This window comes from Canis lupus, chromosome 17 (assembly GCF_048164855.1).
Source record: "Canis lupus baileyi chromosome 17, mCanLup2.hap1, whole genome shotgun sequence".
In the NCBI taxonomy this organism is placed as follows: Eukaryota; Metazoa; Chordata; class Mammalia; order Carnivora; family Canidae; genus Canis; species Canis lupus.
In genome coordinates, this window is record NC_132854.1 from 12,125,997 (window position 1) to 12,151,110 (window position 25,114).

At 38.1% G+C, this 25,114-nt stretch overlaps 2 protein-coding genes and 1 long non-coding RNA gene across 5 annotated transcripts in view; 2 read left to right on the forward strand and 1 right to left on the reverse strand.

Annotated features, from left to right (window-relative positions):
• Positions 1–25,114, reverse strand: part of UBAC2 (UBA domain containing 2) — a 179,510-nt gene that overhangs the window by 130,157 nt on the left and 24,239 nt on the right. For both annotated transcript variants that reach the window (XM_072782515.1, XM_072782516.1), the window contains exons 2-4: positions 17,960–18,087; positions 14,949–15,068; positions 14,297–14,406 (exon numbers count right to left, since the gene is read on the reverse strand). In XM_072782515.1, coding sequence (XP_072638616.1) covers positions 14,297–14,406; positions 14,949–15,068; positions 17,960–18,087 — 358 coding nt within the window. The remainder of the gene's footprint in view (positions 1–14,296; positions 14,407–14,948; positions 15,069–17,959; positions 18,088–25,114) is intronic.
• GPR18 (G protein-coupled receptor 18) lies at positions 769–8,125 on the forward strand. 2 transcript variants are annotated; one of them, XM_072782517.1, is made up of 3 exons: positions 769–931; positions 3,209–3,562; positions 6,960–8,125. In XM_072782517.1, exon 3 carries the CDS (start codon positions 6,993–6,995, stop codon positions 7,986–7,988), a length of 996 nt encoding a protein of 331 aa, XP_072638618.1. In that variant the 5' UTR covers positions 769–931; positions 3,209–3,562; positions 6,960–6,992; the 3' UTR covers positions 7,989–8,125. The 2 variants fall into 2 exon arrangements, with proteins under 2 accessions (XP_072638618.1, XP_072638619.1); XM_072782518.1 differs by having other exon boundaries at positions 3,506–3,562.
• On the forward strand, positions 16,648–19,704 carry LOC140607899 (uncharacterized). Its single transcript, XR_012009812.1, has 2 exons — positions 16,648–16,788; positions 19,032–19,704. It is a non-coding gene; the product is annotated as an uncharacterized lncRNA (long non-coding RNA).

Here is a 25,114-nt window from a genome sequence, read left to right on the forward strand (position 1 = left end):
TAACAACCATTTTCCAAACTAAAACACCTGCCAGCAATACACAAGAGTTTGTAGTTGCTGGAATATACTATTTCCCTTAACTGTAAGACCAGAGTCTGTAGAAAGCCACCAGATACCACACAGTTCTACTCAATCAGCTATCCTCAGGACTCTGATTGGACTTCTGGTCAGCTAGTGGAATGTTACACTGCTCACTCTTGGCCTGGGGTCTTGCAAGATTTCAGTGGGTTCAGGACTAATTTTACTGTCATGTAGCAGCCTTCTCCTAAGGTCCTCTAAGTGAGAGAATCTTAGTATCTTTAAAGAGCTCTACTTTCATTGCTGATTTACATCTATTTTAACTAGAATTATATATAGATCACTTTGGTCATCTAGGGTCAATTTGTTTGCTATGAGTTAAGTAACTGCCTGATTATATGTTTGTAAAATTTTCCAACTGTACAAAAATTGCCAAGGAAAAGGAATTTGAGGATTGCTAAATTTATAATTTAGGAAATCAAGTGAAAAGGAGGTTCCAATTAACTGACTGTAGATTTATAGCTATAAGCTGTGGACATTTTTTCTTAAAAACAGATTTAGACAAATAGTACTACCTCAATCTTCTTTACCCAGAAAACACTATTCAATTAAGCTCCCTCATTAAAAGCAAAAACAAAACCACATACACAAAAACAGAACAGGTCGTTTAGATACAAGTTTGACAGAGACAGACAGTAGAGTAACAAAGATTCCACGACCTCAAAGTGGGGGACCGTTAGGGCCAAACTGTAAGATTCTCCTTCTAGTTCAGAGCATCCTCACTTCCCTCACAACCCTCTTCTTGGGAGACAGGTGGGCTGTTGACCCACCACTCCAGCCTTCATTGCTTATGGCCACCCACGCTGGGAAAAATGAACATCAAGTACAGTGATCCCCTTCCCAAAACGTTGGGGTAAGGAATGAGAATGAGGGGCGCCTGGGGGCTCAGTCGGTGAAGTGTCTACCGGCAGTTCAGGTCTTGATCTGAAGGTCCTGGGATCAAGGCCCACATCAGGCTCCCTGCTCAGTGGGGTGTCTGCTTCTCCCTCTCCCTCTGCCCCTCCCTGCTCATGCTCACTCTCTCTCATTCACTTTCTCTCTCAAATAAATAAATAAAATCTTTTAAAAAAGGATTAGAACAAAAACCCCGACTTACACATGCAATGGTAAAGAGAAATATGTTTAGAACAGGAAACATAATTCTATTTGTGGTGTAAACAAATCTCTAATGCAGAGCACATTTTATAATTGGGATTTAATGTATAAATCTATTAACTACATCCTTCCTAATAATTATGAAATTGTCCTAACTAAACTATATTCACTCAAAAACTGGGCTCAAGTGCTAAAATAAAAATTCATTGAGTTCTTTTAATATTCTAAACCAGAATTCAAAAATGGAATGAAAACAGATTACTTCACAAAATGAAACCCCTTGGATATCTGTAATCCCTTTTTTGCAAGGTGAAAAATTTCTCTTTTACTCATATTCCAAAATAACTGAGGAAAGTACATCTGCATGAACAGTCCCAGAATGACGTAAGTTTTTCTACTTGAATAAAAAATTTATTAGGCTCAAGTATTAAAGAAGCAAACTAGACACTTAAGAGTTTACTTCTCAATCCATTGTTTACTTGTTGCCAAAAGGTTTGGGGGAATTGTTCCCACTCTAATTCTTTTTTACAACCAACATACAGGTATTGTGGAGGACCAGCAACACAAAGAACAGTGCAAAGTGTCACAGGTCATGGAGAGGAGAGAAGGGTCACTGCCAGAGTTTGAGTCTCCACATCTGTCTGCTGATTGGCAGGTCCCCTCCCCTAAGAGGGTCAAAGCATCCCTGATGCCATCACCCCACTCAGTAATCCACCCATGACTCCCTTGCCCCTCTACTTCTTCAGTCACAGTCCACCAATATTTATTAAATGCTTGCTATACACACACACACACACACACACACACACACACACCCCACATGCCAACCCCAAGAAACTATGGTTTTTATTTGAGGACAGAAAGAGCACAGGCCCTCAAACTGTCTTAAGTTCAAAAAACAAATAGTTAAGTTCATGTACCTTTTAAAAGTTGACAAATCATGCATAACCAAAAATAAAGAAAAGTAAAATTTTAAGACAAGCAAATGAGATTTTTTTTTTTTTTAAGAAAAGAGAAAGTTTAATGCAACAGGGCAGACAATGATTAGGTTTGCTCACTTCCCTTTCCATTGGTTTCACTTCCCTTTCTAGGTTAGAATACTCCAAACATGTAAATTATTCCACTAAAGAATTCCAGTCCTTTCTTAGCAATTTGCAGAGATGTTTATATAAAAGGAATTATTTCTAGACTTCCATGCAACAGAAAAGGGTTAGGATGCATTGGAGATTAAAAAATAGGGATCCCTGGGTGGCGCAGCGGTTTGGCGCCTGCCTTTGGCCCGGGGCGCGATCCTGGAGACCCGGGATCGAATCCCATATCAGGCTCCCGATGCATGGAGCCTGCTTCTCCCTCTGCCTGTGTCTCTGCCTCTCTCTCTCTCTCTGTCTCTGTGACTATCATAAGTAAATAAATAAAAAAAATTTTAAAAAAAAAAATAAAAAAAAAAAATAAAGCAGGGGCAGCTCAAGTCATGATCTCAGGGTCCTTAGACTGGCCCTATGTCCAGCAGAGAGTTGGCTGGAGATTCTCTCTCTTTCCCCTTCTGTCCCTCCCTCACAATCCCCTCTCTCTTAAAACAACAACAAAAAAGACAAACCAAAGTGGATAAATGCAAATGCAACGCAGAAGCAAATAACAGAGGACCCCAATTTTAACCACTTAGAAATATGTTAACAATAAAAGTGGGCATTTTATGACTTCAGGAACTTTGTAGTGCAGGGTTAACTCTGTTTAGGTTAGTACTAAGTGCCAGACACTATGTTCAGCATTTGGGATTTTTCTGGTTTAGAGGCCTCATAATCCTATCACATGAGTATTATTTCTATCTTAACCGTATAGAAACTAAGTAGGAACAGAGATTCAGAGGGGTTAAGTAACTAGACAAAGTCCCACAACTTAGAAAGTGAAGAAACTACTATGAACCCCATTCTAGTCAACATCGAATCGCATTCTCTTTCAATAGGTGATGTAGACTTTAAGCATCAAAGTAAACAAACTGAACACATTTTCCTCTTTTTGTTTGATTCTCTTTAAGTACATGCCATCACTTCAAGGGGAGTTTATGCTAATCATGACCTCATAAACAAATCACTTGTGAGAGAAACCACATCCAGGGCAAAGTCAGAAGTTAAAAAAGCCTTATTTCAGAGAGTACTTCCTGAAAGAGACAAAGCAGCAATTGCAGCCAAACGAGTACCAACTCCTGTGCCAAGTTTTACATTTGAAACAACTTTGTAAAGGAAAAGAAGAGCCTGAAACAAAAGAAATACTGCAACTTCTTAAATATACCATTTCTAGAAAGAGCTATTTTAACACAAGATATCTCTTTTAGATAACTGGGTATGACGAAAAATGCTCTTCTCTAACACAGCCTTTTGATGGACAGGAGGTAAGTAGCATTTAGTTAATTTCATCACATATTATCCACTAGGTAATGCTTACACTACAGAGGTATAAACTTCTAGTTATAAAATAAGTAAGTCATGGGGATGGAAAGTACAGTATGGGAAACATAATCAATAATATTGTAATAACTTTGTATGGTGACAAAAAAAAGTAGTGCTAAGTTACAAAATCATTTAATAATATGTTGCTGACACTATGCTGGCAAAGGACCTTGAAATGGGTTATGCTGTCATCTTCCTGCACTATTAATGTGATTTTTTAAATTTATTTTCAACATTGTTTTACGTTAATAGTAAATAATTTTTTCAACTTAAAAAATGCTGATATGATAAATCACAAGTATATTTAGGAGTCTTTGTCACTTGGTTTCAATTACACTGTTCCACAAAATGTATTAAATGCTTTAAAAAAAAAAGACTATGGGGCACCTAGGTGGCTCAGGGTCAAAATCACTGACTATTTTTGGCTAAGGTCATGATCTCAGGCTCTTGAGATCAAGCCCCACATCAGGCTCTGTGCTCAGTGCATAGTCTGCTGGAGAAAAATTCTCTCTCTCCCTCTGCCCTTTCCCCTCACCATACTCTCTCAAATAAATAAAGCTTTATTTTAAAAAAGACTATAGATAATCACTGAATCTAAAGTTTTTAAAACAGTGACTTGAAAAAATAAAATAAAATGCTGACTTGAAAACAATCACTTTCTAATATTTATCCAAAAATGTATCTGTGTGTACAGAGCAGAGCACAACCAATCTGGTAATGCCTTTAAAACATGCATTACACATATTTTTTTCAACCTTAAGCAAATGAATACAAGTGTTGGTGACATAAAAGCAGCTTGAGCCCAATGGAGGTTAAAAAATTTACTCATAAAGGGTTTGTAACTATGAAATTTACATGACAAAATTCAGGGATGAGGATGGGGGAAGGGAGTCCAAACACAGTATCAAAAGATAAAAAAGAGGGACGCCTGGGTGGCTCAGCAGTTTAGCGTCTGCCTTCAGCCCAGGGTGTGATCCTGGAGACCCGGGATCGAGTTCCGCGTCGGGCTCCCTGCATGGAGCCTGCTTCTCCCTCTGCCTGTGTCTCTGCCTCTCTCTCTTTCTGTGTCTCTCATGAATAAATAAATAAATTCTCTAAAAAAAAGAGAGAGAGAGAGAGAAAAGATACAAAATTTCATTTATATTACAATTACTACTATTTAAAAATTCAATGAAAATTTAAAAATAGTAAAGAGTCCAAAATTATTCTCCTCGATATGATACTGGAGATTTTTCTATATAATACTTTTCTCATTTGATAGAAATTAAAATTCTAGTCACATCAATATTTGGATATTTTAATAATATAAGTATAGGCTACTAATACATAGACTTCTATTCCAAAATCATATCTAACCTAGATACTTGGCAAACTAGCTATAGTCAAGAAGGAAGGAAAAAAGGGAGAAGTGTAAAAACAAACTCATATCTTGTGTTTGTCCACAGCAACTGCTCAAATTCTATTTATTTATTTATTTAGCTCAAATTCATTTTATATTCTCAACAGCCCCTGATGCCACTAACCAGAATGCTAATCACCCCCACAGTTCTCACCAAAGACAGACTCAGGGTTGAATTAGAGACAGCCCACTCTGCAAAGTGACATTTCTGAAGGAAACTTTTCTTGCACCTCTAAGTCAAGTCTAAGATACCACAAGATTCCATCTCTTCATAAGCACCTTTACTCTTAAAATCATTGTTGTTGACGTTGCATCATGGGTGATGGAAGTTTTACTCTGGTGAGGGGTCGATGATATTTATAATCACAACTGAACTTTCTATTAGAAGTGAACATTTTTTTTTGGTGATGGGAATTTGTTTTTGCATGCATCTAAAGTTACTGAATGACTTCTAATTAAGAACTACTTTTTCTTTAATATTCCTTTTTAAAATTTAATTTGCCAAATAATACTTGTGTCTTTATGTAGTTAGAGTAAGGGCATAAGAGTTACTATACTAGCAATGTCCTCTTCTCAATGTTGTTTCCTGGCACATCAGTGACGTCCATTTCTGGGACACTGGTAAATACCATCGGGAAGACAGCATTAAGCCCTTCCAACTAACTTTGAGTGAAAAACTAGCTCATCTATTCTTCTAAGAGTCAGGTTCTTGATCTGTAGACCATGGCAGAACACGCTGTTTCTAGAACTATGATAATTGAGAAAGAACATAATACTATGAGGAAGTGTTTCCATTTCAAAAAAAAAAATAGGCTTAATAACTAACCAAGCAAATATTCATTGACAAACTAGAGTAGCTGCTGCAGGTCCTTCCTTCACTCATCCATCAATTCAGCAAACATTTACTTAATGAGGACTCCTATGGACTCAAGCAGCAGTGGAAATATAGCAGCCAAAAGGAAAAGTTCCTGCTCTCAAATGAGAATTAATGTGAATCAACCAGTTGTGTGGTTCCTTTATTAGTTTTCTAATCCACATTTTATACATTAAAACTATATTTAATGAGTAAAAGTTCATCTTTTGGACATTACTAACCTGGATTACAAAACATTTAAACAGAATAAAGATGATAAAAAGTAGCAAACTATTTTGTAAGATTCAAAATTCAGAATGACCTTCTCCCAATTAGTCCCAATCCAAGAACATTTAGTATAAGAATAACTGCTACCCGGGATCCCTAGGTGGCGCAGCGGTTTGGCGCCTGCCTTCGGCCTAGGGCGCGATCCTGGAGACCCGGGATCGAATCCCACATCGGGCTCCCAGTGCATGGAGTCTGCTTCTCCCTCTGCCTGTGTCTCTGCCTCTCTCTCTCTCTCTGTGACTATCATAAATAAATAAAAATTAAAAAAAAAAAAAAAAAAAGAATAACTGCTACCCAATTACACACTACAGGAAAAAGTCATTTAAAAAAGGAGGGGGGGATCCCCTGGTGGCTCGGTGGTTTGGCACCTGCCTTTGGCCCAGGGCATGACCCTGGAGTCCTGGGATCAAGTCCCATGTCGGGCTTCCTGGATGGAGCCTGTTTCTCCCTCTGCCAGTGTCTCTGCCTCTCTCTCTGGGTCTTTCATGAATAAATAAATAAAATCTTTAAAAAAAAAAAAAAAAAAGGTTATTCCCTAGGGGAAAAGGGAGGCGAGCAGAGAGAAAAAATAAATCTGCCAGTGCTTTATAACACACAGACTATTTTAATGGGTCAGTGCACATGAGTAATAGTATCTAGGAAGTGGATTTCTTAATAAATACTAAGACACATATATTGACTGTACAACATAAAATACTCTTAAAATTAAAATCCACTGACACAGCAAGTCAAGTAGGACAGTGTTAAGCATTTATTTTTCAAAAAGGTTTTATTTCTATTATTCTTAACTATTTTACAGTTTCTAAGTGTCATTCCCCCAACAATCTATAAGATGACCACTCCTCACAATCAAGCTCAACCTGGCCCTTCCAACAATTCACATCCAGAAGAATACAAGATCGCAGCCCTTGTCTTCTACAGCTGTATCTTCATAATTGGATTATTTGTTAATGCCACTGCCTTATGGGTTTTTAGTTGTACTACCAAGAAGAGAACCACTGTAACCATCTATATGATGAATGTGGCACTATTGGACTTAATATTTATAATGAGCTTACCCTTTCGGATGTTTTATTATGCAAAAGGTGAATGGCCATTTGGAGAGTACTTCTGCCAGATTCTTGGGGCTCTCACAGTGTTTTATCCAAGTATTGCTCTATGGCTTCTTGCTTTTATTAGTGCCGACAGATACATGGCCATTGTGCAGCCAAAATATGCCAAAGAACTTAAAAACACAGGCAAAGCCATGCTAGCATGTGTGGGAGTCTGGATAATGACCCTGACAACCACCATCCCACTCCTACTGCTCTATGAAGACCCAGATAAAGCCTCCACACCCCCCACCTGCCTGAAGATTTCTGACATTACCCACTTAAAAGCTATTAACATGCTGAACTTCACTCGACTGATATTTTTTTTCTTGATTCCCCTGTTCATCATGATTGGGTGCTACTTAATCATCATTCATAGTCTCCTTCACGGGAAGACATCTAAGCTGAAACCAAAAGTCAAGGAGAAGTCTATAAGGATCATCATCACACTCATGGTACAGGTGCTCGTCTGCTTTATGCCTTTCCATATCTGTTTTGCTTTCCTGATGCTGGAAGGGGATGAGAACAGTTACAATCCCTGGGGAGCCTTTACCACCTTCCTCATGAATCTCAGCACCTGTCTGGATGTGATTCTCTACTACATTGTTTCAAAACAATTTCAGGCTCGAGTCATTAGTGTCATGCTCTACAGAAATTACCTTCGGAGTGTGCGCAGAAAAAGCTTCCGATCAGGTAGTTTACGGTCACTAAGCAATGTAAACAGTGAAATGCTTTGAATGATAAGCAGGTTTCTGTTTTTAATTTCTTTATATTCACTTTACTAACTATCCTAAGGTCACTGGATATTCTGTATGATATTACCAAGCCCCTTCTCTCCTGAAAAAAAAAAAAAAAAAAAAAGAAACTTAAGAAACACTTTTGTGGGGATCCTACTATGTGGCAACATAATTAAATATTCTAAGTTTCTAATGAATTCATTATTTTTATTTTTTTTTATTTTTTATTTTTTTATTTTTTTTTATTTTTATTTTCAAAACTTGTATAAAACATATTCGTGAGTTACTGAGAAAAATATCCAATTTATATCTCAAAATCAAGCTTTATCTAAATACACAGTTGACAACTTTTTGGATTTAATTCTATGTGCAAGTGAATCATGATGTCAATCAGGTCAGTAGGCCAAAAAAAAAAAAAAATCCACTTACTGTTCAAAATAAATTAAATTATTAAATTATAATTTGATTTAAACCAAAACCAAAGTTCCCTCTGGTTTAGTTTACATTCGGGATTGATGGTCTAAATCTTACAATATTTTGTGTTCTAAATATCAAAGATTCCTACACAAACAATTATATTCAACCCATCACTGTTACTTGCCGCAAACCAAAATTAGCAGGAACAATCACCAGAAGGGACCTGCAAAGGCAATCACCATCAGCCCTCCCCTACTCTGAATTCATTTTATTTTGGAAACAGACTGGAGTCATTGAATAACGCTTACAGAGAGCCTACTATGTACCAGAGTCTACTTACAACCAATGCAAGAGACCTAATCTGAGACCCTATTTCTGCCCAACAACCCAAGTCCATTCCTATGACATGAAGTTTCTGCTGTAGGGTAAAATACTTTTCTCCAATATAAACAGTTTGCTCTTCTTATTGATTAAACATCATATTACAAGAGGATGATTTTTTTCCCCAGGCTGTATATCACAGTATAATAGCACCAGTCAGGGACCCTGGATTCTCACCCTAGCCTTGCCATTTAATTTCCCCTAATAAAATAACAAACCAAGTAACTTCCCCATTTAAAAAGAAAAGAAAGTGAACTATAATCGGTAAAGCACATATTATTCTAAATATTATGGAAGCACGCAAATGAGTCTACCATTACTTCCTCTCTGCTAAATCATTTTCAAAAAAAAAAAAAAAAACAAAAAAAAAAAAACAAAAAAAAAATCATTTTCATTACTCTTAACATGATCACCTCCTAATGGGACTAAGAATCAAATAAATGCATTAGTTAGAAACGGATTTCTAGAATTAACATGGGTAAATTCATATTCTTAAAAAAAAAGAGAGAGAAACACGAAGGAGCCTAATCATAAAACAGTGTTTTAATACTGGAAGATCCCTTACATAATCTTCTCATCTAATCCTTGTTTGTTTGTTTTTAAGATTTTTTTTTTTTTTAATTCATGAGAGACACAGAGAGAGACCGAGAGAGGCACAGACACAGGCACAGGGAGAAGCAGGCTCCATGCAGGGAGCCTGATGTAAGACTTGAACCCTGGACTCCAGGACCACATCCTGGGCTGAAGGCAGGTGCTAAACTGCTGAGCCACCCAGGGATCCCCTAATCCTTCTGTTTTATATATAAAGAAACCAAAGTCCAAAGATATTATATAACTTGCTCAGCTGAGAATCAGGACTAGAAACCAAGTTTCTGTTATGTTAACCACCAATTTTCAATACTAAAAGCAAACAAGTTCACAGAACACAAACATTCTCAGAGCTACATAAGATAAAGTAGTCTCAAGGTGATACTAAGACGTAGTTCCTCCACAAAGAGAAAACTACTTGAAGTTTTAAGTCTGAATAATCAAGTAAGCAAGGTACTTTAACAAACATCTTTCAACAAAAAATTAGGGGCACCTAGTTGGTTCAGTGGTTGAACATCTGCCTTTGGCTCAGGGCATAATCCTGGGGTCCTGGGATGGAGTCCCACATTGGGTTCCCCACAGGAAGCCTGGTTCTCTCTCTGCCTAGGTCTCTGCCTCTATCTCTGTGCCTCTCATGAATAAATAAATAAAATCTTTTTTAAAAATAATAAAATAAAATAAATAATTATTTCTGAAACATGTGAGTTCCTGTATTGGATATATAGCTTGTGGTATCTATGTACTCATAGCCTACTCTCAACTATACAGTTTAGTCTGCTCTTACATAATTTATTATTTTATTATTGTTATATTTAACTTCTATTTTTTTAAAGATTTTAAGTATACCCAGTGTGGGGCTTGAACTCGCAACCCTGAGATCAAGAGTTGCATGTTCCCCTGACTAAGCCAGCCAGACACCCCTTGTATATTTTATGAAATGACAAGTTCTCTGCAATCGGTTTTCTTGATAAGAAGAATTTTATTTGGGAGCACAAAATACAAAAAAAGCTTTATTGGCACAAAGTGGAAATATATCTTATGGTTTTAACAGTAAAACTACAGATAATTTAAAGCACAATTAAAAAATAATTTCATTAAGTGTTGTAAATCAGATACATTTTAACATGATGTGTGAAAACTCAAAATTCCACTTATTCTGGAGAACTTCGATTCTGAGAAGTTCTCAGAACATTGTAACACCCATATGTAAGTGCTAACAACTAAAAATACCAAGTATATAAGGACAGGTATGTGACAGGCATGCATTTCTAGAAGCACCTAATATATATGGCTTTTAATGGAGTTATTTTTATTTTCAAAACATAATGGCTACATTTTCTGATTTTTAAATAACAGTCTTGAGAATCTATCAGATGCCAGGTATAATTTCTATTCAGAACACTAGAAAAAGAGATGAAGATGTCTATGTCCAAAGGCCTTACCTTATAGCCTTATGAAACGACACTGCAACCAAGGCTATCCTTTCAACATTACAGAATGTAAGGCAATGAGTACATAAAGTAAAACTAGTTCTCCCTCAAACAGCCAGAAGAATGGCATGGAAGGCCCAGGTAATGATGACAATGACAACATAATGTGATAAATGTTAGGAATCTTAATAAATTTGTTGGAATACACATAAAAGGATAATTACTGCAAAAAGAAAACCAAGCAGACATGAGAATACAAATACATAACATGTTAAGAAAGCTGAATGAGCAAGGGAGTGGCTTGAAGGGAACTGGGACCAGATTATGAGGGCTCTGAAGGGAAAGAAGAAAACCAATATGAGGGGTCAGTGTTGTTACTGCTAGGATGCTTGTATGAAAGAGCTAATTCTTTCCACTGCCTGGGAAGTAGAGTACTGATCCTCAATTTACATATGAGGGTCAACTATAAACTGAGCTCAGGAAGGGAACTAGAGAGAGGTCACTTGTTCAAGATTACACACATGTACCAATGTGGGAGAGCTGGAATCTCAAATCTGGTATATCTGATAGCCAAGCCTCTGCATTTCCACTATTCCAGACTGGTCTGATGCCATCTTGGAGGAATCTGGTTTTTACTTTGAAGGAAATGAGGATTTAAAGGATTTTAAAAAGGAAGACTGGCATGGTTGAACTTGCATTTTGGAAGGATAACTTCTGACCACATTGCATGGGATGCTTTGAAATGGACAGCAAGACTAAAAGAATTACTGCAAAAGTCTAAGCAGAAAAAGATCAGAGTTTAGGGGTGCTTGAGTGGCTTAGTTAGTTAAGCATCCGCTTTCGGCTCAGGTTCATGATCTCAGGGTCCTGGGTCTGCCCTGCATCAGGCTCCCTGCTTAGCATCTCCCTCTGCCCCTCCCCCTGTTTGTGCACGCACTTCCACTCTCCCTCTCGAATAAATAAATAAAATCTTAAAAATAAATAAAAAATAAATAAAATAAAATAAAATAAAATCTTAAAATAAAAAAAATTCAGAGTTTAGACTGACCTGATAGCAGGAGTAGAGAAGATGGGGTGAACAGATGATTTATACAGGACTTCGAATTAATAGGACCTGGTGGTGCCCCATTCCAAGGATGAGAAAAGAGAAAGACTGGATGATCATGTAGATGGAAATGCCATTAACAGAGATGGGAGCCCAGCAAAAGAGGAGATTAGAAGAGAGGAGAGCTTGGAACATGACAAATTTTCTCGGAGTCTTAGAAGTCACTAGGAAATATGACTCTAGCAAGATCAGGAGAGTAATACGGGCTGGAAATAGAGAGCTGGGAAACAAACAACAGATGTTAACTGTAGCTGACTGAAGCCATGGGAGTGGACAAGAAAGCCCAGAGAAAGCTCAGAGTGAGCTTGAGGAAGGAGCCACACATAGTAAGATCAAAACACACCAAGAGGGAGCAGAGTGTTGGGGTCAAGGGAGCAGGTGAGTTCACGAAATAATGGGCTGTCAAAAGGATTTATGAGCTACTGAAAGGTCAAATAGAACAACTGAAAATAAGCCCCTGACTTTAAAAATTAGTTGGTTGTTGGGGACATTTATAAGAGAAGTTTTAACAACAGTGAGGTTAAAAAAAGAGTTAAACAGACATGAAGAATTGTAGAGAGTGCAGATAAATTTGGCATTGGCGGCAAAGAAAAAGGGTAACACGATGTGATGTAAAAAATACTGCAAGTGGGGCAGCCCGGGTGGCTCAGCGGTTTAGCGCCACCTTCAGCCCAGGGCGTGATCCTGGATCCTGGAGACCTGTGATCGAGTCCCACGTCGGGCTCCCTGCATGGAGTCTGCTTCTCCCTCTGCCTGTGTCTCTGCCTCTCTCTGCCTCTCTCTGCCTCTCTCTCTCTCTCATGAGTAAACAAATAAAATCTTAAAAAAAAAATATTGCAAGTTATAAAGCCCACTTTCCTCTCTTAAGTTCCTGAAGCTTTGCTACCATCTAATGGAAGACGTGTTTACAAAATGCAGAGTTTATTAGAATAAAGATTTATGTTTCAAGAAGTCTATGTTTAGAAAAGCTTCGGGACTCTTAAAAGCCATACTGGAATGTTTCATGATTTGAAAAGGAAAGAGAAATATATTCTCATTCAGGTGATGGCTGAATTAACATTCATATTGTCTTTCAAAATACTTGCATATCTCAGGAGGTTATATAAAGAACCAAAAAGAATTCACCTGGATAAGAAATGTTTGGGGAAAACTGAAGATTAAGTAACACTGCTTCTCTTCTGAACCAACATAAATCATTCCTGATGACTACACTTCTTTCCACAATAGCAGAAGAGTCCACTTAAACTTCTCCATCTAATTATAATTACAACCCATGTACTCCAACAAAAACTGCGTAACAGTTATGACACAGAACTTTATCTGTCTCCATTCAGCTACCATTCAGGATCACACATTATTAAAACAGCTAACAGTCAACACTTAATGAACGCAACTACAATTAAATAAATCCCATAAAAGCTACATTGTAAATATTAACAACTTAAGTGTAGGCTATTAGATCACTAACTATATTTTTAATATAGAGATCCAAAGTGAATCTGAATTAAGATACATTGAATACCTAAACAGTTCACAAAAACACATACCTAAATTAAAATAAGGCAGAAGTTAGCACACACAGAATTTTAAATACTGGTATCTTTAGTTCACAGTATCTCATCTCTCAGACACTTAATTCCAAGATGCTTAAGGTTATATGTGCTACTTACTCTACTTTTAGACACTAGTTATTTCACAAACTAATACATGGTTTTTTATCGTTTGGTTTTTAAAGAAGATCAACACAATATGAAAACATACACACACATACACAAACAGTGTTCAGTTGGCCATTGTGGGCTGGCTACAAAGTTATAAACTTTGTTTTATCTTTGGCAGAAGTATCTAAACAATATTAATTTTAAAAACATGCTTCAGAAGCTTAACTTCAGACAAATTATTTCTGAATCTAATGAACTAAATATTATTTAATTGGTTCATAAAACTAGACAAAATTCCACTATAAAAATACAAAATTAATTCTACCTTCTGGACCAGAACAGGAAATTCATGAAAAATTCTCTAAAATATGGGATTTCAAAGCTAAAAAAAAAAAAAGAATGACTGTGAAACATATGGGGGTGCCTGGGTGGCTCAGTGGTTTAGCATCTGTCTTTGGCTGGGGTCATTAACCCCAGGGTCCCGGGATCGAGTCCCACATCACTTCTCCCTCTATGTCTGCCTCTCTCTCTGTCTCTCATGAATAAGTAAATAAAATCTTAAAAAAAAAAAAATGAAAATGTGACTAAGTATACACTGGATTTTTTTACGCATAAAATCAATTTCACTACATCTATGAGTTTAAAATATTCTTTTACTCACTTTCATGTACAATAACTTAAATCAGATTTAAGTAATTATTAAGCTAATCTCTGAGAGCTACTTACAATCCAGAAGGCAAATTCCCGGCTGTAGCAATACCAAAGAAATACCACATAGCCTCAACGAGGATGAGGTCAACCAAGGCCGACAAAACCCAGGAACCCAGCAAAAAGGACTAAAAATAAAACAAGAAGACTGTTACTGAAAGGAGTATTCAAAAAATAAACTTACATTTAACTAGAACCAGCTCAGGTACATTATTGTTTTAATTTGTTTTTATTATATAGAGTTTTCAAAATGAGGGTGTAAAGCCATATTGGTTAAATGTAGTATCACTTCCATAATCTCTAAGTATGGTAAAAAAAGATATAGCACAATTTATTTTTAACAAGTAACACACAAACCATTAAACAAAATAAGTGATTAAAATTTTATTGAAGTTAAAATCCTAATAAAAATTTGTATTTGCCACTCACACCTCATATTATCTATTAACACTATCATTATTATTTTACTATGCAAGTGGCTTAAATTTAAAATTTTTCTTTGGCTAATATCTATGCTCCAAATAAGATAGAGGATCATGTAATTAAAAGATAATTGTTAATAGTAATACCTACCTTAATGAACACAAACTTAAAACTATTTAAAAATAAGAAAACAAAAAACACTTTTTCCATAACCTAAGTAGCAAAGGTAAAATACATAAAAACTTACTGCAAATTTTCTGCTTCCATATCTTCTTTCAAATATCCTAAAATTATAAATAAGCAGACTACTGCAGAAAGTATCTTTCAAATCAAGGCAAATTATTCTTCCACATATCAACCTCCAAATCTAAATGGGGATTCAAAAAAGAATAATGAGTAAGATTTGTTCAGATCTCTGCCTTAGCAAATTTATTACATTTACTTTATACTGCTTATTTTTAATACTCTAATAAAAATCACAATGAATGCACAAAAAGAAAATCCTCCATGTAAGTGGGTCCCCACCTGTACAGCACAGGTGCTCATATAGTGGGGCATTAGAAGGGGACTCTTGCCTATGTGGCCAGATAAACCAAATTAATCCCCCAAATCAGAAATGTATCAGCTAGGGATGCCTGAACGGCTCAGTGGTGGAGCATCTGCCTTTGGCTCAGGGCGTGATCCCAGGTCCAGGCTCCCTGTGGGGAGGGACCGGCTTCTCCCTCTACCTATGTCTTTGCCTCTCTCTGTGTGTCTCTCATGAATAAATAAATAAAAGTGAAAGGAAAAGAAAAGAAAGAAAGGTAGGTATCAACTTGTAGCTAAAGGGCCTTTATGCTCCTTTACAGCAGTGGTTCTCAGAGCTGGCCACTTAATAGAATCCCCAGAGAAATACAACAACAACAACAACAAAAAAATCAAAAACAAAAACACCAACACCCAGGCCTACTACTAGATTTTTCTTTTTCTTTCTTTTTTTTTTTAAGATTTTATTTATTTATTTATTCATGAGAGACACAGAGAGAGAGGCAGAGACACAGGCAGAGAAAGAAGCAGGCTCCACACAGGGAGTCCGATGTGGGACTCAATCTCGGGACTCCAAGACCACGCCCTGGGCCGAAGGCAGGCACTAAACCGCTGAGCCATCCAGGGATCCTACTACTAGATTTTTCAACTCAGTTGGTCCAAGGTGAGATCTAGGCGTGTGTGTGTGTGTGTGTGTGTGTGTGTGTGTGTCTGTGTGTGTTTAGTTTATTCAGGTAATTCTAACGTGCAACCAGGATCCAGAAGTGCATTAGAGCAACTGAAATAATACAGAAGCAATATTATATTCTGACAGAAAGCAGTAATTTGGATAAATAACTGAAAGACTTTCAGAGGAACTTGATAAAGTCAACATAAGCAATGGTATTAATAACATCACTATGAAGAAAAGATGTCAAGAGAGTATTAGGCTTAAAATGGCTAATCAAGTATAAAGAAAAGGTAGTAGGTTATACACCATAATTTGCACTAACACACTGTGATATTGTAAGTTATGATAAGAAATATAGATTTGGGGGAATCCCTGAAAAGAAAGAGAAAGAAAGAAATACAGATTTGGTCTTCTTTTTTTTTTAAGATTTATTTATTTATTCATGAGAGACACAGAGAGAGAGGCAGAGACACAGAGGGAGAAGCAGTCTCCATGCAGGGAGTCCAATGTGGGACTCGATCCCAGGTCTCCATGATCAGGCCCTGGGCTGAAGGCAGCGCTAAACTGCTGAGCCAGCCACTGCAGCTGAGTGCTGCCCCAGATTTGGTCTTCACTCTCATTTCTGGTACAGAACTCTTAAAACCCTTTGAATTTCCTAACTGATGAAACCCAGAAAGGTGGCTTTTTTTCTATCAATGTGTGACTTTTAGATGTACCTCAGAATGGGGGCTGGTTGCCAGGGGAACCAACCTTGGGATTAAAGGGCCTGGAACTTTTAGTTCCACCCTCTGACCTATCTACAAGGGACAGTGAGGGACTGGAGGTTGGATCAACTGCCAATGGCCAAAGTCTCCCTAAACACCCGAGAGGACAGGGTTCAGAGAGCTTCCAGGTTAGTAAGTAGCACCTCAGAGAGACCACAGAAGCTCCGTGCCCTACCCCTATTCCTTGTCCAATGCATCTCTTCCATCTGGATGGTCATCTGTGTCCTTTATCCTATCCTTTTATGATAAAGAGGTAATCCAGTAGGTAAAATATTTCTTTGAGTTCTGTAAGCCACTCTAGCAAACTAATCAAACCTAAGGAAGGGGTCATGGGAACCTCTGATTTAAAGCCAATCAATCAATCATTAGTACTAGTAACAACCTGGACTTGCAACTGGCATCTCATGTCCAAGGGGGAGATCATGGTAATCTCTAATCTGTTGCCAGTTGGTCAGAAGCACAGGTAATAACCTGGGCTTTGCAACTAGCATGGAGATGGGGGCAGGCAGCCTTCACCTGTGAGATCTGATGCTATCTCCAGGTAGACTGTGGTAGGATTTAGTTGAATTGTAGGACACCCACCTGGTATCCAAAAATTTCCTGGTGGTGTGGGGAAAGCTCCCACTCCAGGATTGGTGCCAGAACATCCCTTTTATGCTCCAACTCACCAGTAAGACCCAGCACCAGCATCTTCAAAGAGATCAGCCCATAAATCTCAAAAGCCATAGAGTCCTGCTCTTCCCAGAAATAAAAACCCAAGAGAAATTTCCTACTTGGTATAACTACCACTATAAAAGTAATTCAGAGATTCACAATATGTTAGAGCTGCAAGAGCTTAGATCATTTAATCAACACTCAAACTTGGAATATTGGTATAACTACCACTATAAAAGTAATTCAGAGATTCACAATATGTTAGAGCTGCAAGAGCTTAGATCATTTAATCAACACTCAAACTTGGAATATAAAGCTTTGAAATGTTAAGTACGAAAATGTTTTTTAAAATGTTAAGAATGCATACTAATGATAAAAAACAGATTTAATATTGTTTTTCTTTCGAAGTTGTAAATTGCATTTCCATGAGTAAGACATGAATGCGAGATGTGCCTACTAGAGAAAGGAAATACTGCTTTGTCAACCAGCTTTCCTGCAACTAGAAAATTCACTTTCTAATGAATTATGAATAATAATATTTCTTAAAAGTTAGAGGCTTTGAGGAACTAAAAATAGAAAAGAAATAGCCAATCGAGAAAAAATTCTGCCTTCTCTCCTCATAAATGCCAATGAAGTAGAGCTCACCTGGAGGTCTTCCTTGACTGCTTGGAGGTCATACACAAAGAACCTCTGACAGTGTGGCAGGAGAAGGGCCAGCAAAAGGGACAGGGCACTGGGGACCAGCAGAAGACTCTTAGACAGAGGTGCCTTATCTAGATGGAAAAAGAAAACTTCTTTCAGAATGACTGATTTTAAGACTTAAAAAACCACCTGAGTGAAAAGCAAGAGAATTCACTTCTTTTGTGTTAGAATGAAGACAAAGTTCACAAACTCTAGAATTTATTTCTTATTAACGTATATTTTCAAAACCTTTACCTGCAGAGGTATGTGATCAAAGGGCACTGGAAAACAAGTGGAATTTGCAGGCAAGGGGTCATTATCATTTGGCTCTCACATGAGACCAAACCAAGTTTACAGCCAGTAACTCCCACACGATACTTTTCAGAAAACGGCCACCAGAGTGTGAAGAAATAGAGGAGTATGTTTTCTGCTAAATTGACTGGTTAGCTCCTGAGCATCTATGAGATTCACACACAAAAACAATTATTCAAAAAATTTTAAAAGCAGTTAAAAATGCTACCATTGCTGACTGCAGTGGCATGCTGAGATTTTCCACCAGAGGTACCACTGGGGCCCAAGTCAGTTTTCCACTGGAGAGCCTCCTCTAAGTCTTATGCAGCCTTCAAGTTACAGCTCAATTTCCACTTCCCTCCATGAGTCTCAAGGAAACAAATTTTAACCTCAGGGGCTTTTCCCCCACTCTGCACCCTTGTTTCTAGGTACTGTTTGAATAATCAGGGTTTTATACTTGTTTTGCCTTCTTAACCACATTTCTGAGGGGAGGCCACCTGCCTTTTCTTCTCTATAGTGGTCATAGAGCCTAGAGCAGTTCCTTGCACATATGAAATGTTCAGGTCAACAGGTAAAACCAGAGGAAAAGTATCACCAATGCAACATTCTTAGATCATGTGAGGTTCACTTTAATTGTATTCATAAGAAATTCCCTGGGAGTGAATATACTAGTTACAGTTGGTAATGTGGTTATCACACCCGTTGAAGTGTACAAAAATAGACCAACTGTTTCCTTTCTGGTAAGGTCTTGCAAACATCTAAATTGGAACCATACTATCTTCATGACCCAGATGCAATCAAGGCACAAGGCACTAAAAACTAAGAGAGCTCCTCATGGCCGAGCACCACACAAGTACAGGAGAGCACTGCAGCTGTGAGCTTGACCACTAACTCTATCTGCCCACCTGTAAAATGAAGAGAAGAAAAACTATCTCAAAAGTGTAGGAGAAGCAAATGAAAGAAAGGATGCCTACAGGCCAGAGGGCTCCTGCCACCACCCACACCATCCAGGAGAAACTGTTTCCTTTGGGACAGGTGAGCTCCTTCATCTTTCTGACAGGATGCAAGACAGAGCAGGGGTGATACCGCTGCACCCTGAAGGGCCAATGAGGATCTCATTTCCTCCTTCAACCTGACCTCTCCCTATCCTTATGAGATGGGCCCCAACCTTCCTGCCTGCCTCTGCTTTACCAGCTCCAGAGCAACTTGACATTCCTAGAGGAAGTCACACAGCTGAGCAACAAGATCTCCCTGCAGGTTCATGGTGTCAGATCTCAACACTCTCCACCGACCAGCATTTCTACGGCTTTTCTCCAACTTCTCATTTCACACAGTCTCCTCCTTTCTTTTCAAACATCTCTCTCTACTCAACACTTCCACCTGAGCTTACATGTTGCCAAGTAAAGAAATGAATGATTTGCCCTGGTTTTTCTCAACATCCCATAAAATTAGTAAGCACTTCCTACAGATCACACATCATCCTATGCCCCTAGGGTACAGCAATTAAGGACGGACAAAGTCCCACTTCTCTGTGGTCTAGACAGAAGAGAAAAGAAAATACACAAAATGAGGTAAATGTGTATTGTGTCAGAAGGAAATAAATGCTAGGGAAAAATTAAGCAGGATAAAAAAAAAGTGTGGCTATTTATCCACCATGAATTTCCTGATCTCTTTCCAGATACGTGATAAGACTGCTCAGTCACTCATACGTGCCCCTAGCTGAAATGAGGTATGACAAAATGACTACCTTTGGTCAAGTCAGTGTGATAGATGTCACTTCCATGAAGACACCTGCAGGGCAGTGAATGGTGTTTGCCTCTGCCAGTGCTCAAGATGGTAGTAGCTAGGCCATCTGACAGCTCTCGGAGTTGAAGACAGTGTGAAGACCACCCAGGGGACTTGCAACAGAGGCATACCTTCAGTGAGAAGTCTTGTCGAATTAGGCCCCCAATATTTTGCAGTTGTTGCTACTGCAGCATAACTCAATCTAGCCTGATTTAGGGGAAAACACAGTGCTGGCGGGAAAGAGGGTATTATTTTACATAGGGTGTTTAGAAGGCCCCTCTGATATGGTGAGATTTGAGAAGGGACCTGAGAAAATGGGCCTTGCAGATATCTGGGGACTGTTCTTGCAGGGGAAACAGCAAGTACAAATGCTCTGAGACAGGAACATGCTCAATATGATTAAGAAGCAACAAAGCTGCCAGAGGCAGCTCAGAGCAAAAGAAGCACAAAGCAGACAAGTAGGATAGAAGGTCAAAGAAGTGGGGTAGCAGATGGAGTAGAGCCCTGTAGGCAAGCATAAGGATTTTAACCTTTTCTATAAAAGTGACGGGATGCTTTTAGGAGACCTAAGGGGAGGAGTAATATGATCAGACATGTTTCAAAAGGATCATTTTGGTTGCTATATTGAGAAGAGATTACAGGAAGGCAAGTAGAAGAAAGGAGACTGGTTAGGAGGCTATCATGATAATCCAGGCAACAGATGAAGATGGCCTGAACCATGGTGTTCTAGGTCGGGGTAGTTAAGAGTGGTCAGAATCAGGATGCAGTTTGAAGGCACAGCAGGCAGGATTTGCTGGCTGACTGAATGTAAAGTATGGGAAAATGGAGAAGTCAAAGATGACTCCAAAATTTTTGTTCTGAGCAACTGGAAACACTGTTTACTGTTTACTAAGATGGAAAATGCCATCAGCCTTGCCCTTTCCAGGCATACAAAATCTGGTCCCATCTTGCAAAATACTCCCAACCCCCATCCCTAACCCCACTTGTCAGGGCTCTACCCTCTACCCTGCTACTCAAAGTAATCAGTCCACAAACTGCTAGCAGTCCACAGTCCACAGAGGTACAGAGTTTGCACCAATATGTGACCAGCACAGTGTATCCTTCAGGAAGAAAGTCCTGCTCTGGAAAAAAAAAAAAAAAAAACCTGAACATGTGCTTTGCTCAAATGTCACCTTATTTGTGACTACCCCATGTAACTAACTTTCTATCCCCATTGTTCTGGATTATTTTTTTCATAGCCCTTATCTACAACCTACTTATTGGTGACTCATCAAATCTATGATTCAAAATGACTGTAAGATACACCATTATTGTAGGTGTCACTAAAAAAGAAATACTGCCTTATAAAATTATAAGATGTTATTAATTATAAAGTACATCCAATTTCAGAATCACTAAAACATGAAAAATCCAATTCAGAACCAAGAAATACACTTCTTTGTGTATTGCTTCTTGAAGGCAGTAATTCTGTCCGGGATATTCATTGTTGCAGTATCCCCCATGCCTAGAACATGATCTGGCCCATTAAGGGAGTCAATAAGTGTTTAATGAAAGGTGACTGACGCATAAGAGGTGCTCAATAAATACTGGTGGAAGCCACCCCAGTGTCCATCCATAGATAGGTAGACAAACAAAATATGGTATACACATCTAATGGAATAACATTCTGTCCTAAAAAGGAAGGAAAATCTGGCACATGCTACAATATGGACACACCTTTCAGACATTACGCTGAGTGAAATAAGCCAGACACAAAAAGATAAATATCATATAACTCCACTTATATGAAGTACCTAAGTAGTCAAACTCATACAGACAGGAAGTAGAATGATGGTTGCCAGGGGCTAGGGGAGGGAGGAATAGGGAGCTGTTCAATGGGTATAAAGTTTCAGTTTTGCAAGATGAAAAGAGTTCTAGAGATAGATGCACAACAGTGTGAATGTACTTAATGCCACAGAACTGTATGCTTAAAAATGGTTAGGATGTCGATTTTATGTTAGATATATTTTACCACAATTAAATATCAAGACTAAAAAGAAACAAAATAATTACTGAGTGAATAACTGATCCTAATTTATACAATCATTTTAATCCTGTCCAGGCCTAAACAAATCCCTAAAAACACAGATCTGGTAACTTAAATTGAGTCCTCTTCTTAGGATGAACAAAAATCAGATCTCAAGAGTCTATGCAGAAAGCAACAATATACAAATGTCCAAGAAGTCCCACATTACAGGATAAGTATACAATATTACTACAGACAGCAAGATTTAGTGATCAACTCATGATCCGTACAGGTCATTATATGAAAATTTTACCTAGGGCAGCCTAGTTAAAAATTACACTAATAAGTAATTTGTCACTATAAGTAGGTTGTCAGCGGTTTAGCACTGCCTTCAGCCTAGGGCGATCCTGGAGACCCAGGATCTCCCTCTGCTTGTGTCTCCGCCTCTCTCTCTCTCCTCTCTGCATTCTCATGACTAAATAAAATCTTAAAAAAAAAGAAAAAGAAAAAGAAAATTTTAACTAAAAAAAGGAACTTTAAAAAGTTATTAAATTCTCATTAATAACATGCATACTTAAGTGTTGAGAGACAAAGTGGCTACAAATTTTTTGAAATGCATCAAAAAATGAATTGCAGCGCCTGGGTGGCTCAGTTGGTTGAGCATCCAACTCCTGATCTCAGCTCGGGTCTTGATCTCAGAGTCAAGAGTTAAGGCCCTGTGTTGGGCTCTGTGCGGGGCATAAAGCCTACTTTAAAAAAAGGGGGAGGGGGGGATTGATGAAATAGAGGGATGGATATGTGCTACAACAAATATAAGAAAACATTAATTGTAGATTCTAGGTGGTAGGTATATGATGTTCCTGTACCATTCTTTCAACTTTAAGCATGTTTGAAAATGTTCATAAGAAAACATGGAAGGAGGGCACACAGTGAATCACAGAATTTGAAAACTGATTAAGAAGCTGAAAATACTGGGCAGCCCCCATGGCGCAGCGGCTTGGCGCCGCCTGCAGCCTGGGGTGTGATCCTGGAGACCCGGGATCGAGTCCCATGTCGGGCTCCCTGCATGGAGCCTGTGTCTCTGCCTCTCTCTCTCTCTCTCTCTCTCTCTCTCTCTGTCTCTCTCTCTCTCTCTGTGTGTCTCTATGAATAAATAAAATCTTAAAAAAAAAAAGCTGAAAATACATGAAGCAATAAGTGATAGGAATGAAAAAAGAAAAAGATAAATCCACAAATAAAGCTGGATACTTCAGCACTCCTCTGTCTAGAATCAATAATGTAAGTAGAAAAAAATCAGTGTTGTGGACTGAATTGTATTCAAAATTCATGCCTCCCGGGATCCCTGGGTGGCTCAGCGGTTTGGCGCCTGCCTTTGGCCCAGGGCACGATCCTGGAGACCCGGGATTGAGTCCCACATCGGGCTCCCGGTGCATGGAGCCTGCTTCTCCCTCTGCCTGAGTCTCTGCCTCTCTCTCTCTCTCTGTGACTATCATAAATAATAAATAAAAGTTTAAAAAAAAAAAATTCATGCCTCCCAACACTCAGTGTGGTTACATGTGGAAACAGAGCCTTTGAAGAGGTAAAGTTAAGTGAAGTCATAAAGGTAGGGACCAAACCCAGTCTGTCCATATAAGAAGAGACACCAGTAATATAGACATATAGAGAAAATACCATATGAACATACAGGGAGACAGCCACCTACAAGTCAAACAAGGAGGCCTCAGGAAAAAACAAACTTGCCAACACCTTGATCTTGGACTTCCAGTCTCCTAACCTGTGAGAATATAAACCTCAGTTATCTAAGCCAGGCAGTCTGTGATATACTGTTATGGCAATCAGTAAAAATATATAAGACTTGAAAAACAACATCCATCACTTTGACCTGATTGACTTTTAGAGAACACTCCACCCAAAAACAGCAAATTACATTTTTTCCCACATGTATATGGAACATTCCCCCAAAAAGATCATATTCTAGGCCATAAAACACACCTCAATAATATAAAGAAATTAAAATCATTCAAAGTATGTTCCCTGACTATAAGAGAATTAAACTAGGAAACAGAAAGATGGATGGAAAATACTCCCAAAATTTGAAAATTAAACAACATACTCTTTTAAAAGATTTTCATTTATTTGAGAGAAAGAATGAATGGGAGGAGGGGCAGAGGGAGAGGGAGCAGCAGACTCCCTGCTGAGCACAGAGCCAGATATGGACTTTATCCCAGGACCCCAAGATCACAAGACCTGAGCCAAAATCAAACACTTAACCAACTGAGCCACCCAGCTGCCGCAATCCGTCTTATTTTTTGATGCATTTCAAAACAACATATTTCTAAACGATATCTAGGTCAAATGAAGTGATAAGGGAAATTAGGATATATGTCAAAGACAATGAAAAGTGAAAGTACAGCCAAGTAAAATTTGTAGCCTAAAAATAAAGCAGTGCTCAAAGGTAAACTTAGAGAACTAAATGCTTGTATAGGAAGAGAAAGGTCTCAAATGATGATATAGACTACAAGCTTTAAAAAAAAATAGAAAAAGAAGGGTAAATTAAACCCCTAAACAAGCAGATCAAAAGAAATAACATATGAGCAAAAATCAATGAAATAGAAAACCAATATATATAATAAAGTCTATAAAACTAAAAGCTAATTCTTTGAGAAGATCAATGAAATTGATACCCCTCTAGGAGGATTGATCAGAAGAAAAAGAAGATACAAGTACCAGTATCAGCAATGAAGGAGAAGACATCACTACAGATGCCACAGACATCAATAGGCTAATAAGGGGTTGCACGACATTGTAAAATGTAATTCATGCCAGTGGACTGTACACTTAAAAATGGTTAGAACGGTAAATTTTATGTATGTAGTTTTTATCACAAATAATTTTGTAAAAAGATAAGGGAGTATTAGACATAAAATTCTATCCCTTAACTTGACCACTTAGACAAAACAGACCAATTCCTTGAAAAATATATTCTACCAAAGTTTACTCAAAAAGAAATAGATAACTTGAATTATAAAAATGAAGAC

Excerpts from the sequence above, each read along its gene's own strand:
- GPR18 (XM_072782517.1), top strand. The coding sequence starts at position 6,993 with ATGACCACTCCTCACAATCAAGCTCAACCTGGCCCTTCCAACAATTCA.